This window comes from Agelaius phoeniceus, chromosome 15 (genome assembly GCF_051311805.1).
Source record: "Agelaius phoeniceus isolate bAgePho1 chromosome 15, bAgePho1.hap1, whole genome shotgun sequence".
NCBI classification, from domain to species: domain Eukaryota; kingdom Metazoa; phylum Chordata; class Aves; order Passeriformes; family Icteridae; genus Agelaius; species Agelaius phoeniceus.
The window spans coordinates 2,757,439-2,771,963 of NC_135279.1; the positions used below are offsets into that span (position 1 = coordinate 2,757,439).

A 14,525-nucleotide genomic window follows, 5' to 3' on the forward strand; every position below is an offset into this window, starting at 1 on the left:
TGTAAATTGTAGAGTTGTTGCTCTAACTTTTCTCTTCTTGTAAATTGTAGCTGCAGTTGGTGCTTTACTGGCACAGACTTCAGGGGCCCTGGAAACACTTTTCTTCCAGATGCATAATTGCTACTTTAACAGGATAGATGAGGTGCATTAACCTAAATCTCTGCCTGAAGTTTAGCCAACACATTAAGATTCTTTGGATAAATACAGACCTCTGTCTGTGGGGCTGTTTTAAAAGAAATTATAAAAGATAAGTATGGCCTTAAATCATCCCTATGTACCTCCTTCAGTCTAAAGGCTCTGTGTGGTGATGATGAGATAATTAATTGGTTGGGATCTACTAATCCAGACTTTCATTTGGCAGCACTTTGAAAGGCACTTAAATTTTTCAAATCACTTTGGGCCAGACCAGCTGTTGCAGTGGGGAAAAACTGCTGATTCAGGTTCAATTTTTGACTTTTTGGGTAAGGAAGTCTGGCTTTCTGCTGTAGTGACCACATTTCAAAGGTACAGTTGGGAACAAAGGTCATCAGAGCAGTTAAAGTGCTGGAAAAAGGGCCTGGAGAAGAACCCTGCAAACCAGATCACCACCCCAATCCACTCAGACCTCTGTGCATTCCTTTTTAATTTGTGTGATCATTTAAGTGTAAAATGCAAAAGAAATGTAATTGCAGTGGTGCATTAAAATATCTCCAAGTAAGTAATGTGCTCAACAAGGAGAAAAAGGGTTGGATAAACATGCAAAAATTCATTGAAACCCTCTTTGTTAAAAGGGGTGAGAAGTAAATAAAGGACCTTCAGGGCACTGGATCACAGAGTAGAGGTTCAGAAAAGAACTGATTCTTCTCTGAAGACCTTAATCTTCACTGAGAGCCAAGAGCAAGTGTCACACTGTCCTGCTGTGGCTCCTGGGCAGCACTGCTTCTCCTTCACATGCTTCAAAATGCAGATCAGTTACCTGAAGTTTTTAATAACAAATCTCCCTTGGAGTGTGAACTGAAGCAGATGTGCAAATACAGAGGTCACACTTTGTCTTTGCTTTGCCCTGCTCTCAGTGCATAATTTACCTTCCTATACAGAACACAAACTCCAGCTTATTCTCAAAGTTTGACATTTCTTCATCTCAACTCTGTGAACAGTTGCCAGGAGATCTGAGGAGGCTCCTTGTGGTACAGAGCTGGAAGGGAACAGCCAGGTCACACAGCAGCCAAAGGCATTGCTGCTGAATTTCTGTTTTTGTAAATAATGGTGTCAGACACTTACCTCATGATCCAAAAGCTGGTCTGGACAAGCTCTTTTCCCTGTGTGTCATAAATACAAAAGACTTGGGATGAAGGTAAGCAGTGGAGAGTAAAGCCTTAGGGGTTTGTATCCCTGTTCCATGCTAGCTGGAGATTAATTGGTCCAAGTTCAGCTGGAAATAGCACATCCTGATATGTTTTGGTTGGAGTTATCCCATTTGAGGAGTTCTTGCCTGGTTCCTGGAGCAGCTCAACCCAGGCAACTCTGCCTTGGAGCTCTCTGTCCAGGGCCTGGGGGCTCCAAACTCCAGCTGGTGGCCCTGGGCTGCCCCTTCCAAAGGCTGTGAAGCTGAAAGCTGGCACGTTCTGGGAGCTGAGCTCCACAGTGATTTCCATGGCTGGAAGCCCTGGGAGCTTGGCTGAGGTCAGACTGCTGGAGCTCCTGCACTCCCTGCTGTGGGGCTGTGGCTCTGGGCAGCCCTGCCAGGGTGTCCTCAGCACCCTCTGCACAGGAGCCAGGGAGCTTTGGGAGCTCCCTCAGCTGCTCTGTGCTGCTGCTGCTGCTGCTGGGGACGATGTCACCGATCAGCTGCAGCCTTGGGAACTTGGGAATGGTGTTTTGGTGTTTCTGAAATGACCCTTCTGGGAATTCTCAGTTTGTGGGCATTTTCAAAAGGGTTTGTTTCCTGCTTGATTTGGCCCAAAGCCACCAGTTGAGATAAAACCTCATTTCCTGCAGGCTGGAGGCTTGGCTTGCCCAGCAGCTCCTCTGCTCGTGCCCCATCTGCTCTGGAGCTGGGATGGATCAAATTCCTGAGTCCCACCAAGTGAGGCTCTGCTGAGAGTCCCATGGCCTCTGAGGTTATCATAACTAGGCCATTACAACACAATCAATCACCAAGGTTAATAATATTTCACTGCTGATTCCTTCCATGAAAAGATTTCAGCTCTGAAGCAAAACTTGAGAGCAGGATGTGGAGTTTCCAACATGGTTTGATTTTGGGAAAGTAGAAGGTGACCTTTATCTTCACTGAACATTTACATCCAGTAAATGTCTTTGTCTTTAGGGCCCTCCCTGGTAGTCAATGTTCATGTTTTAACTTCAAAGCTCCTAATACAATTTTGCATGGACTCTGACTAAGGAATAGCCTTCAGCAGGCAGCTGAATTGTAGTTTTCTTTTTCTTTGGGAGGGGGAATTGACTGAAAGCAAATTTTGGGCATATATGACATTTTGCCTGTGCAGTAGGCCCTTAAATATAAAGCAAAACAGAACTTTGATTTATAGCTCTTGTGAATAACTCTCAGTGACATGGGCAGGTTTGTGTATTATGTTTCTTTTCATTGCATAAGCACTTATATAATTCTGATGGTTGGAATTTGCATAAAAACCAAAGCAGCCATGGATGGGTTTAACATCATGGGCTTTCCAGCAAACTGAAGCAGCAGCAGAACCTATGGTTTAAGAGGAGTTTTACTTTAGGAGGAAAAGAGCAAGTTTTATTGAAGTATATTAAGCCACAGTGGATTTTTAATAAATATTCACTGGAAGTTTCTCACTCATTAGTGACGGCATCAGACCCCTCTGATCTGAGGCAGAAAAATTCACATTTGAAAGCTTCAGCCTAGGGAAAATTAATGTGGGTAGCTGCAGTTTCATTTTATTGGGGGAAAGTTATGGAGGCCTCTAAGGGAAAAAGGCATATGCCTTGTTCCAGGAGGTGATCACCTCCTGGAAGATGCTGAGTGCTTTGACCTCCCAGTGACTGTGGCACCTCTCTTATCTGTTTCTTGAGCTGAATATGTGGAGCAGATTAAGAGAGGATCTCTCCTTCTTTCTCTAAATTTGGACTCCACATTTGTGTCTCACCTGAGGTGTTCAGCTGAGCTGTGGATGCTGCTGAGCTGGGCTGTGAACAAATCTGATCTGTGTCATCTCCCAGGGGTCAGGACAGGATCCTCCATGCTGGGAATGTGTGAGATTTATTGCAGTCCTGCTTGAGGAGGCACAGAGGCAGATTGAAAGAAATGTGCAGGAAGGCTCAGGGTGGCACTGACAAATGTTCCCTCTCTTCCAGAATCTTTGTAATCTCCTGGATTTTGAAATGAGTAATAAACTAACATGGCTTTTCATTTTCCCCCCTGTTCTGTATGATTGTTTTCTGGTTCCTACTGTGTGTGACAGGAAGTCAGTGGTGCTGGTGGAACTCTGTGGAATGGATGAACTCCTCACAGCAGTGACTAAGAGTAGTTAAACCCAGCTCAGAACAGACATGGTCACTTTTTACACCTCCTTGTATTTAAATTCCTTCAGCTACAGAAAGGGTAAAAAATTTAGTATGATGCTAAGTTGTCTGTGATCTCCCAAGGACAAGAACACTGTACTGGTTTTCACTGCTGTATTGGACTAATTTTGACATGAACTCAGGTGAAAGTTTGAGAAACAAACACAATCTCTTGGTAGAACAGTCTGAGGTGGATGATGTTACTTCTCGGATTGCCCTGTCATGACTTCCTGAAAACTTCTCCTCACTCAGTGCCTTTAAGTTTTGTGTTTTCTCTTCTTAGTAACCTCTACTTCCTGTTCACACATTTTCCAGTGCTTTCATTGAAAGCCTGGTCCCAGATTTTCAATGTATGAAACCAGATAAAATATTGTTCCTTCTACTAATGAGCAGGAATGTTATAGAGAAAAATGCTTGGTGTGCAGGAAATGTATTTTATGAAGTGAGACAACAAGTGTTTCATAGATCAAGGAGCAAGTGAGTAGAATAATATTCATTAACATTGAAGAGAAGTTAATTTATGAGTTCAGGCTTGAAGTGGGGAGAGGCTGAACTGTGCTGTGACTGATGTTTTGTTTACAAGCTGCAATGAAATGAAATGTTCATACCCAAGCCCTGTTACCCTCCTTTCTTCCTGGGCTCAGCTTCACTTGGGCTTCACCTTGGGCTTCAGGGGGATCTCAGCTTTGGCACCTGGAGCATCTCCTTCCCCTCCTCCTGGGTGTCTGCAGAGCTGTTCCTCTCACACATTCTCACTCCTCTCTCCTGCCTGCAGCTGTGCAGTTCTACTCTTAAATCTATTTTCCAGAGGTGTTACCCCCTTGGACCCACTCTGTGGGACATGAGGGAAGCTTCCAGCAGCTTCTCACAGAAGCCACCCCTGCAGCCCCCCTGCCACACAAACCCAGAGCATTAATAATTGTGGGAGACTTATGAAAGGAATAAAGAGAGGCATATATTTTTGTTGACAGAAGAAATATATTGTTTATTCCTCTGGAGTCTCCTGTTGCTCATATTGCTGCTGTGTCTTATTGCCTGTCACTGAGCTGTGCTGTGTGGGCGGAAATGTCAGGCTCTGAATTGGCTCTGTAAGAAAATCTGTGTGTTACTCTGATTTCTCATACTCACTTGGGCTTGCTTTAATGTTGTCCCTACAGAATGTTCACTTTTAGCATCTTGCTGGCAACTTCAGACATCTATTTCTGCCATGAAGCATCCTGCTAAGTAAATGTACTCCTGGTAGTGTCTTTATTTGTTTGTTTGTTTGTTTGTTTGTTGTGAGAGAGGGATTCTGCAAAGAAGTATTTTCAAACTGAAATGGGCCACACTGACCTGAAGTAGTCACAGGGCTGCTCAGTCTCATGGAGGAAATGGAAGTTACTGGATGTAATTCCAAGGGAGGCTTTGGAGATCTCTCTGCTCATCTCCCTCCACCACACTGCCAAAATTCTCAGATGGTGCCAGTGAAAAAGGTTGCTTAAAATGTGCTTCCACCCTGAAAAGTCAAAAGGTAAAAGCAGCATCTGCTCATTTTTCACAGGGTCTTGTGCTGGCACTCAGAAGTAGAAGGCTTTTGGGAGAAAAGTGGTTCCTGGTGCCAGTGCTGGGGTGCTGGCCATGCTGAGCTGGGTGCTCTGGGTCACATGGAATATCTGCAGCAGAGCTGAGCTCTGGTTTTAGTTACCAGGAGATTTGCAGCTACAGGAAAGGTGTTTGTCAATGGGGGCACTGCACAAGAGGCAAGGGGATTCCTCTCATTGCCCCTTGGGTTTGTTACCATGAAGAGTATTCAGGCATAACCAAAAAAAGTTAATATATTAAACTCTGTGAGTTAAACTGAGTAGAGGTGTGGAACGAGCAGGTAACCTTATTTGCAATCTTATTTTTTCATGATGCAACCCCAGTTTCCATGGGTTTGCACAGGTGGCTCTGGAGATTTCACATCACTGTGTTTGTGAAGTGTTACTTAAGACCTCTCTGAAGTCAGAGCAGCAGCTTAGGTGTCATTAATGTAATATTTTGGCTAAGCAGGATATTCATTGCCAGTGTTGACGTGAATGAAAATTATTTGGCATTTAGATCACAGGATGCATTTGAAAGCTATGAAAGACATCACTTTGCATTTCAACAGAGCCCTCAAGTTGGTAATTACCAGATAAAGGTGGAAAACCCCAGTGCCATTTTCATGGAGTTGCAATGCAATGTTTCCTTTGCATTATTTAATAATTTTTCCTATTGCCTCCATTAAAAATAGCCATTTTGCTGACAGAGGAGCTAGGGTAGTTCAAATCCATATGTTCAATGGGAGGTAAGTATAGATCTTGTGGAGGGTGAAATCACTTCAGATCCTATAATGTAATATACTGGAATTTGGGGAAAGAGTTGCTGTAACTGCACTGTCTTGGTTGGAGTACCTGCCCCTCTGGGAGAGGCTGATGGAGCTGGGATTGCCAGGCTGGAGAAGCCTCTTCTCAGCTGTGCCCAGGGACAGCAAAAGGGACAAAGGGACTGAAACACAGGAAATTCCATTTAAACATGAGAAAATCTACTTTACTGTAAGGGTGACTAAACACTGGAACAGGTTTAATCCCAGAGCATTTGTGTCTCCACCCATGAGAGTTATTCAGAACCCAAGTGGAAACAGCCTCCTGTCCTTGCTGTCCCTGCCTTGGGCACAAGGAGAACCAAATGCTCTCACAGGGTCAGGGTCTGGGATGAGACCAAACTTCTGGCATCACTTGCAAAGTGTGGGCTCTTGGGTTTTCTTACAGCCCCCACATTTTGAAGGTCCTCCTGATCATCCTGGGCCAAACCAGCAGAGGGACATGAGAAAAGGACTTTGCAGGGTGCATAACTTCCTGCATCTCTGCACAGATCCTATCCCAGGTGGGCATGGATGGCTGATTTCTGGTATTACTGCAATATTTAAGCATTATATCACAGTAATTTAATCAGTAATCCTTAGTGAATGGGTTTTTTACATGCTTCCTCAGACCTATAGAGCCTAAATGCTACACTTTCCCTATCTGTGGGATGCAGCCTGCCAGCTTTCTTCATAGGCATCTCTCCCTGGTCTGCTCTGCTGCAGCCTGGAGCTGTAATTTCAGTGGAAATCTTGTTCAGTCTTGAGCTGAACACACCTCTGATGGATCAAATCTAAGGGGATCCTTGCTTAAGAAATTATTCCTGAATTTCCTGAATGTGAACTCCCTTCTCATGTGAATCATTTTTTTCCCCCAGATATTCTGAGAACATCAAAAAACTACCCGCCAAAAATTTGTAACACTCCAAGCAAAAGTTGTTCAAGGTTAAGTTGTATTTGTAGAACCCAGAAAAAAACCTCTTGGGTGAAATTTACTGTAGAAGTTTGGCCTGATCCAGAAATGTGATAGAGAAAATTCCAACCCAAGCATGAAAAACTGGTGAAACTGTTGGAAACAGGGTCTTTAATGGGCCATGTAAGGTGATGTTAGTACCAGGTAGTTTTAGCTGCCCTTCTCTACTCCCTTCTCTCAGCTGTTCCCTCTGCACTGTGAACAAGCTCTACCACTGCAGTCAGCACTTCCCCTCACTCTGCCAAAATACAGCTTTAAATGAGTTTTCACAAGTCAATTCTAAAAGGCTTTATTATGGAAACAGTTCACGCCTTCAAGGAGTATATTTAGGTCTCGTGAAAAATGCCAAGTTTCGAGCTCTGGAGGCAAATTCTAAATTTATAAACAAATCAGGCTGAAGTCATCCCAAAGTATCCCGTGTCTCCAGGAGGAGTGCTCAGCCTCCCACTGCAGGAGATGGTGGCTGTGGTCCTGTCCTGCCATGCCAGCATTTGAGAATCACAGAATCCCTAAGGCTGGAAAAGACCTCCAAGATCATTGAGTCCAGCCATTAACTCAGCACTGCCAGGTCTGTTAAACTGTCAAACGATTTTTGAACACCTCCAGGGATGCTGATTCCACTGCTGCCCTGAGCAGCCTCTCCCTGGCCACCCTTTCAGTGAAGAAATTCTTCCTAATATCCAATCTCTTTCTAATGTCCAATCTCAACCTGCCTTGGTGCAACCTGAGGCTGTTTCCTCTCATCCTTGTTGGCTGGGAGAGGTGACTGACCCCAGCTGGCTCCAGCCTCCTGTCAGGTACTGAGTGGGCACAGGGGAGGGTGCCTGAGGGCCAGGAAGCTGAAAAAGGGATTGGGAAACCTTCCCTGTGGGGACAGGGTGAGAAAATTGGGATGTTCAGCCTGGAGAAGGTTGTGTGGAGACCCCAGAGCACCTTCCAGTGTCTGAAGGGGCTGCAAGGAGAGGGATTCTGCATCAGGAACTGGAGTGGAAGGACAAGGGGAATGGCTTCACACTAAGGGGAAATTTAGATTGGATATTGGGAAGAAATTGTTCCCTGTGAGGGTGGGCAAGCCCTGGCACAGGATGCCCAGAGCAGCTGTGGCTGCTCCTGGATCCCTGGAAGTGCCCAAGGCCTGGCTGGACAGGGCTCAGAGCAACCTGGGACAGTGGAAGGTGTCCCTGACTATGGCAGAGGGGGGAACCAGGTGATCTTTAGGGTTCCTTCCAACCCAAACCATTCCACAATCCCATGTCATTGTGTGACACCCACACACAATGGAACACACTCCCATTGTGAAGGCCAGAGAGCTCAAGGACCAGACGGTGACAGCAGGGCTCTTGTCGCCGTGAAGCCGCCCAGCATCACCTCCGCCGTGGAGCTGTCCGTGCCCGGGCAGTGCCGTGGAGCTGCCGGTGCCCGGGCAGTGCCGTGGAGCTGTCGGTGCCCGGGCAGTGCCGTGGAGCTCTCCGTGCCCGGGCAGTGCCGTGGAGCTGTCAGTGCCCGGGCAGTGCCGTGGAGCTGTCGGTGCCCGGGCAGTGCCGTGGAGCTCTCCGTGCCCGGGCAGTGCCGTGGAGCTGTCAGTGCCCGGGCAGTGCCGTGGAGCTGTCGGTGCCCGGGCAGTGCCGTGGAGCTGTCGGTGCCCGGGCAGTGCCGTGGAGCTCTCCGTGCCCGGGCAGTGCCATGCCGCTCTCCGTGCCCGGGCAGCGCCGTTGAAGTGTGGCGGGTGCCGGTGCCCCCTCCCCGGCCATGGCGGCACAGCCGCTCCCTCACGCGCGCGGCCTGCAGGGGGCGCTGTGCGCTGTGCGCGCGGTGCGGCCGCCAGGGGGCGCGCGGGGCCGCGGCCATGGCGCTGAGGGCGGAGGGGCGGTGGAGGTGGGGGGGGAAGGAGCCGCCGCCCCGCCCGCCTCAGTCACCGGCGGAGCCGCAGCGAGCGCAGCGCTGTCCCTTCAGCACCGCTCCCCCCGCGGACACCGCGGGCTCCACACCGGCCCCGCCGCCGCCTCTCGCCGCCTGCTTGGCAGTAAGTAACGCAGCCGTGCCCGCAGAACCCCCGCCCCGACCGCCGGCGCTGCCGCTCCCGGGGAGATGGGATGGGGAACCCCCGAGCGCTCCGGGATGTGCAGGGGAGGGGGTTCTGAACCTTCAAGGGGGGGCTGCAAAAATGGGAGAGGGGTATCAAAAACCTTCCAGGGCTCAGTGCGAGACGCGCCGTGTCCCCGTGTCCCGCTGCGTGTCCGTGGTGGTGGCGGTGCTGGTGACACTCCCGGTGATGCTGGTGACACTCCCGGTGATGCTGGTGACATTCCCGGTGGTGCTGGTGATATTCCCGGTAGTGCTGGTGACACTCCCGGTGATGCTGGTGACATTCCCGGTGGTGCTGGTGACACTCCCGGTGATGCTGGTGACATTCCCGGTGGTGCTGGTGACATTCCCACCAGTGCCGGTGGCTCTCCCGGCGCTTTGGGATCCGCCGTGTTTGGGCTGACAGCGAGGGGTTTAAAGGCTTTTTTGTGGGATTTAAAGGTTTTTTTTGTGGTGTTCAGAGGGTGTTGGTGGCGTTTAGAAGGCGCTTGTGGGGTTTAGAGGGTGTTTGTGGGGTGGCTGTAGTGAAGTGACATTCCCTGTAACCCAGGCACCTGAACCCAAAGCGAGCAGGGCAAGGCAGGAATTGTCGCCTTCCCCTGCCCCGGTGACATTGCTCATCTCCCCCGGTTTCAGGTCTGGAAAGCCGGCTGCAAGGATGGTGAAGCTGGGGAGTAATTTGAACGACAAGAACAACAAACCACCATCCAACGAAGATGGTTTTCAGACAGTCCCTTTGATCACGCCTTTGGAAGTAAATCACCTGCAGTTCCCGGCTCCGGAAAAGGTAAAACAAAATCAGAATGTGCTCCTGCATGGTTGTGCACACGGACGTGCCCCTGGCTTGTCACTGGGCTCTGGCGATGGGAATTGTGGCACATTTATTCAATAAATAAACAGGGGTTATCTTTCACTGTGTGTTTATCTGTTTAAACACGGCAAATAGGCACGCAGCAGTTCCCCCAGTGCCCTCCCTCCTCAAAAAAGAACCCCAAATATTCCTAAATACAACGGGGAAAAAAAAGCTTGGTGTGTTTCTCTTGCAAGTGCTGGGGAAACTGAGGAGCAGGGTGCAATCTGTTATTATCAGTAAGATTAATGGCCTGCTTTGAGAGGAGGTAATGTGATAACTCTGCCGAAATAAGCAGCTGTTTTAATTATGCCGGTTAAGCTCCGTTTTCTTCTCTGTGGCTTTGAAAAGCTGATTTCGGCGCTGAGGATGCTGATTTCTCTGGCGAGAGTGGCTGAGTTCCTGGGGCACAGCTCAGGGACCCGTTTGGCCCCGAGCAGGGGACATTGTTCTCCCCTGCCCTCTCAAGTCTCTCACACCTGAATGCAGCACTAAAACCCCCAGGAATGTGCGATTGGCTGCGGGTTGTGTTGGGATTTTTTGGCCGCAGCGTGAACTAGGAAATCTTTTGTCTACATCCCCGTGGGGATGATGCATATCAGTATAACCTGGTGAGGACATGATGAGACTGTAAAAATCCGTATTCCCCAACAGCCCTCACCAAAACAAAGCCTGTCTGCAATGTAGTTCCCAGATACCACAGAGGTGGAGCCAGCCCACCCCAAGGTACAGACAGAATGATTAGATCTTGCAGGATAATGGAATAACAGCAAAATTAACACTGATGGTTATTGAGCATATATCCTGCTTTTACCGTGGTACAAAATGAATTTTCCCTAAATACATTAGGAAAACACGGTGATGGATGTGATAAACCTGTCTAGGTAGACAAACCGTGTTTATTTTAGGATAGAGCTGACTCAACTGCCTTGACATCCTGGGAGCCAGAGCTGTGCCAGACAAAGGAACTGGTCCCATTCTCCACGTGCCTCGTGGCAATCAGGAGCAACTTGGCTGCGTTCGGGAGAGTTGGACTTCTGTGAATTGCTGTGAAACAGAGGCTAAGCCAGCCCTGCTCTGTGACTCTGATAAATGAGATTAAGCAAAATAATCCGGGCGAAGCAATATGATTTGTCATAAATGTCTGAAAAGTTTCGGGGAACCGTAGGTGTGTAAAAGTCGCTCCTTTGATGCCAATGCAAAGGGCTCGTTGAGCTCACCCAGTGTCACATGGCAATGTGGAACTTAAATGACTTGTGGAGCAGGTGAGACATGGATTACCCGACAAAGATCTTTCCAAGCTGATCGAGTGGTAAGAGTGTGTTCCAGTTGCCTGTTGGTGAGCAAACACTGGTGTGGATCAGTGTGGTGTGATTCCTTGCTGATTTTTCTGTTTAAACATGCCCACATCAATAATTCACGTGTTGTTAGGTTACATTACCTTCATTAGCATATATTACTGCCAATGCATCTACCAACATCCATATTTTTCTTTGCTGGAAGTGTGGGCTGTATCTCCGGGCGTGCTGAGCGTGATTCAGAACTCATTAGAGTCAGAGCTATTGATTTCTGCAGGCTGTGGTTCATCTCCTCCGTGCAGCAGGCCCGCAGTTAACAGGCTGGAAATCCCTTCACCAGGAGGAGAGGTTATTTATGATAAAAGCAAAATAATTCACCACCTGTTTCCTTTGCTCTCTGTAGAAGGGGTTCTGGTGGGGTGAGTTCACCCCGGGGCAGAGGGGCTGTTTAAAGAGCTGCTAATAAGGAGCTGAGCCTCAGGTGAAACGCTTGGGCAGAGGTTAAGTGAGAGGGGCAAATTGCAGCTTTGTTCCTGAGAAAGCAAAGCTGCTGCTGAATTCAGGCAGGCTGTCACCTTGGGGAGGAGTGGACATGGCCTTCAAGTCTTTCAGGGTATGTTCTTGTTTGGACTTGCCTTGCTGTCAAGAGACTGGGTTAAGAAAACACCTAAAATTGACTTTTCTCCCCGAGCAGTTGATTTTTAGCCGGGGAGAATGAGATCTTGAGGGTTCCTGTGCCTGGTGCATGGGATGCTGCAGGAGCCAGCAGAGCCTGACGAGCTGCGGTGTCCCCTGTGGGGGGACATCTGTGGTGTCCCCTATGAGGGACAGCTCCGTGTCCCCTGTGAGGGACAGCTCCGGTGTGCCCTGCAAGGGACAGTTCCAGTGTCCCCCGTGAGGGACAGTTCTGGTGTCCCCTGTGGGGGACAGTTCCAGTGTCCCCCATGAGGGACAGTTCCAGTGTCCCCCATGAGGGACAGTTCTGGTGTCACCTGTGAGGGACAGATCCGGTGTCCCCCATGAGGGACAGTTCTGGTGTCCCCTGTGAGGGACAGTTCCAGTGTCCCCCATGAGGGATAGTTCCGGCGTCACCTGTGGGGGGACAGATCTGGTGTCCCCCATGAGGGCAGTTCCGGTGTCACCTGTGGGGGGACAGATCTGGTGTCCCCCATGAGGGACAGCTCCGCGGGGCTCTCGAGCCTCGGGGCTTTCCTGCGATCTCCAGCCTCGCATCCTCGGCACTCCCAGCGTGCATTGTCCTGGCAGCCCCTCTAAGTGAAACATTCAAAAAATCCAACCCTGCTGAGTATTCCTTCCCCTTTCTGGGCTTCTCTTCGCTGTCAGAAAGGATCTTCATTTAGGAAACTCTGAGGTTTTGACCTGCATCCAACCCTGGGGTCAGGGCAATCCAGGGTGCGTCAAAGCCAGGGCAGGGAGGTTTGGGTGCAGCTCAGGGCTCTGTCTAGAGGAGGAGTAGTAACAGCTTTGGAGAGTGATCCAAGAGTGTACAAGGCTTGTGCTGGACAGCCCAGCTGCTGTCTCTACAATAATGCCTTCACCTGGTGTGTATTTGCACGTTCTGTTCCTTTATAGGTTTTTTGTTTCAGTTGAGTCTTAGATACCTGCATGCAAGGTAGGAAGAACATCAAACCTGTTGTTTGTTGGATCCCTAAAAGCAACCCACAAAGCCTGTGGAATCTACAGACTGAAAATTGTGGTTTAAGAACCTTCAATTCTCGATTTTTGTCTTTATCTTAAGGACATTTTTGTAGCTGAATCACTTTGAGAGTCACTCAGAGTGACTCTCAGCATTAACCTCTGTAGGTGTTTCACCAGAGCTTCCATCATCTCTTGCCAAGTGTTTTTTGTTTCTGGTTTCTCTGTCACAGAAAGGATATGGAGATAGAATTAAAAAATGAGGCTTTTTCTGATGTGATGTAAAGCCTGAAGTCCAGCTCTTTTCAGATAGTTCTTTGAAGAAATCATATTGGGGGTGAGAAAGGAAAACTCTTCAAGGTGTGCTTAAATTTCCTGTCTGTCCTTTTGGGGGTGCTTTCCTAACAGGCTTGTTCTCCAAAGCACTGAGAGCTTAGCAGCTCCCTCTGACTTCTACCTTGCTGCTGTTGGAAAAATGCAGGCAGGATTTCAGGAGGCTTCAGTTTGGCAGCCTTTCTTTTTTAAAATTGCCACTGGAATGTCTTCTTCCTTCTCCCACCAAAGCAGGATGTCCCCTCCTTGTGCTGCTCCTCCTGCAGCATCAGCATTCTCATCCTTCTGTCAGCACTTGTGTGGCTGCAGGGAGATAAACGGGACCCAGGGCAGGAATTGTCTCCCTTAGGTGCTAAGCCTGCTGTGCATTTATATTTTATTGACAACCTTCAAGCATTTCCCTTGCCCCCTGTTGGAGCAGAAGGCAAATCAGGTGCTCCTAAATCATTTTTGCATGGCCTTTTTGGAGAGATCCATCCATGTAACACTAATAATAGCCCCATCAACAATGAAAAGCCCTTGACCTGGCTTTTTATGTCTCTGAATTTCATTTCTTCTGATTCAAAAAGCAAAAAAAAAAAAAAAAAACCAAAAAAATGAAACAAAAAAACCCCAGAAGTCTTTTATCTTTTAGGACCAAAGGGAAAAAGAGGAGCTGTTGCCTTGTTTTCCAAGGCATAGACAAACAGCTTCAGCTGTGATTGTATCCTGGCAATGATAATGCTGAAAGATGTGCAGCTTTTCAGGGACCATTCTGTTCACTGAAATGTGAAATGAAACCAACAACTGGGGACCCCTTGGTCTCTTGGCTCTTCAGTGTAATCCATCAGGAAATGCCTCTGCTCTGGCAGTAAAATCCTAATTTTACATAACACAAAAGTGCATGAAAGCTCTTGTCAGGCTGTAAAAAACATCCACACCTCTTTTGTGATGAAGGCTGCAGAAGGCTTATCATGTGGTCCATTGTTCTTTATTTTGAATGCATCAGGAAGCTCGAGAATTAATTTCTCTAGTGGCAAATTCCTGCCACAAGCCCAGGAAAGCAAAAAAAAAAAAAAAAAAGATGTAACAGCTCTCTTCAAATGCTTTCCCCACCCTCTGTTCCTGCCCCTGGCCACATCCCTCTCTGAGTGGCTGAGGCCATTCATTTACACAGAGTTCCTGGACATCAGGAGGGTCCCTGGCGTTCACAGCCTGTCCCTGTTGGTTTAACAGAAAATAACGTTTGCTCCTGGCCAGCTGAGCAGGAATAATTCAGAGTAGCTGGATGAGTGCTCCTGTACCTCGGGGACTGCTGGCAGCTCAGTGCTGGGTAGCAGTGTCAGCCTGCCCTCTGTGCAGCCTGCAGGGGCTGCTTTGGGGGCTGCTGCTCCTGCTGGGGCTGCAGGCAGCCCAGCATTCCCGGCTGAGCATTCCTGGGAAGCTGTGGGAGCTCTGCAGGAGCCG

At 48.5% G+C, this 14,525-nt stretch overlaps 1 protein-coding gene across 1 annotated transcript in view; it reads left to right on the top strand.

Moving 5' to 3' along the window:
• Window positions 1–8,724: 8,724 nt before the first annotated feature.
• Window positions 8,725–14,525, top strand: part of NSG2 (neuronal vesicle trafficking associated 2) — a 32,072-nt gene continuing 26,271 nt past the window's right edge. Inside the window, exons 1-2 of the mRNA XM_054642867.2 lie at window positions 8,725–8,880; window positions 9,579–9,729. Coding sequence (XP_054498842.1) covers window positions 9,601–9,729 — 129 coding nt within the window. The 5' untranslated portion in view covers window positions 8,725–8,880; window positions 9,579–9,600. The remainder of the gene's footprint in view (window positions 8,881–9,578; window positions 9,730–14,525) is intronic.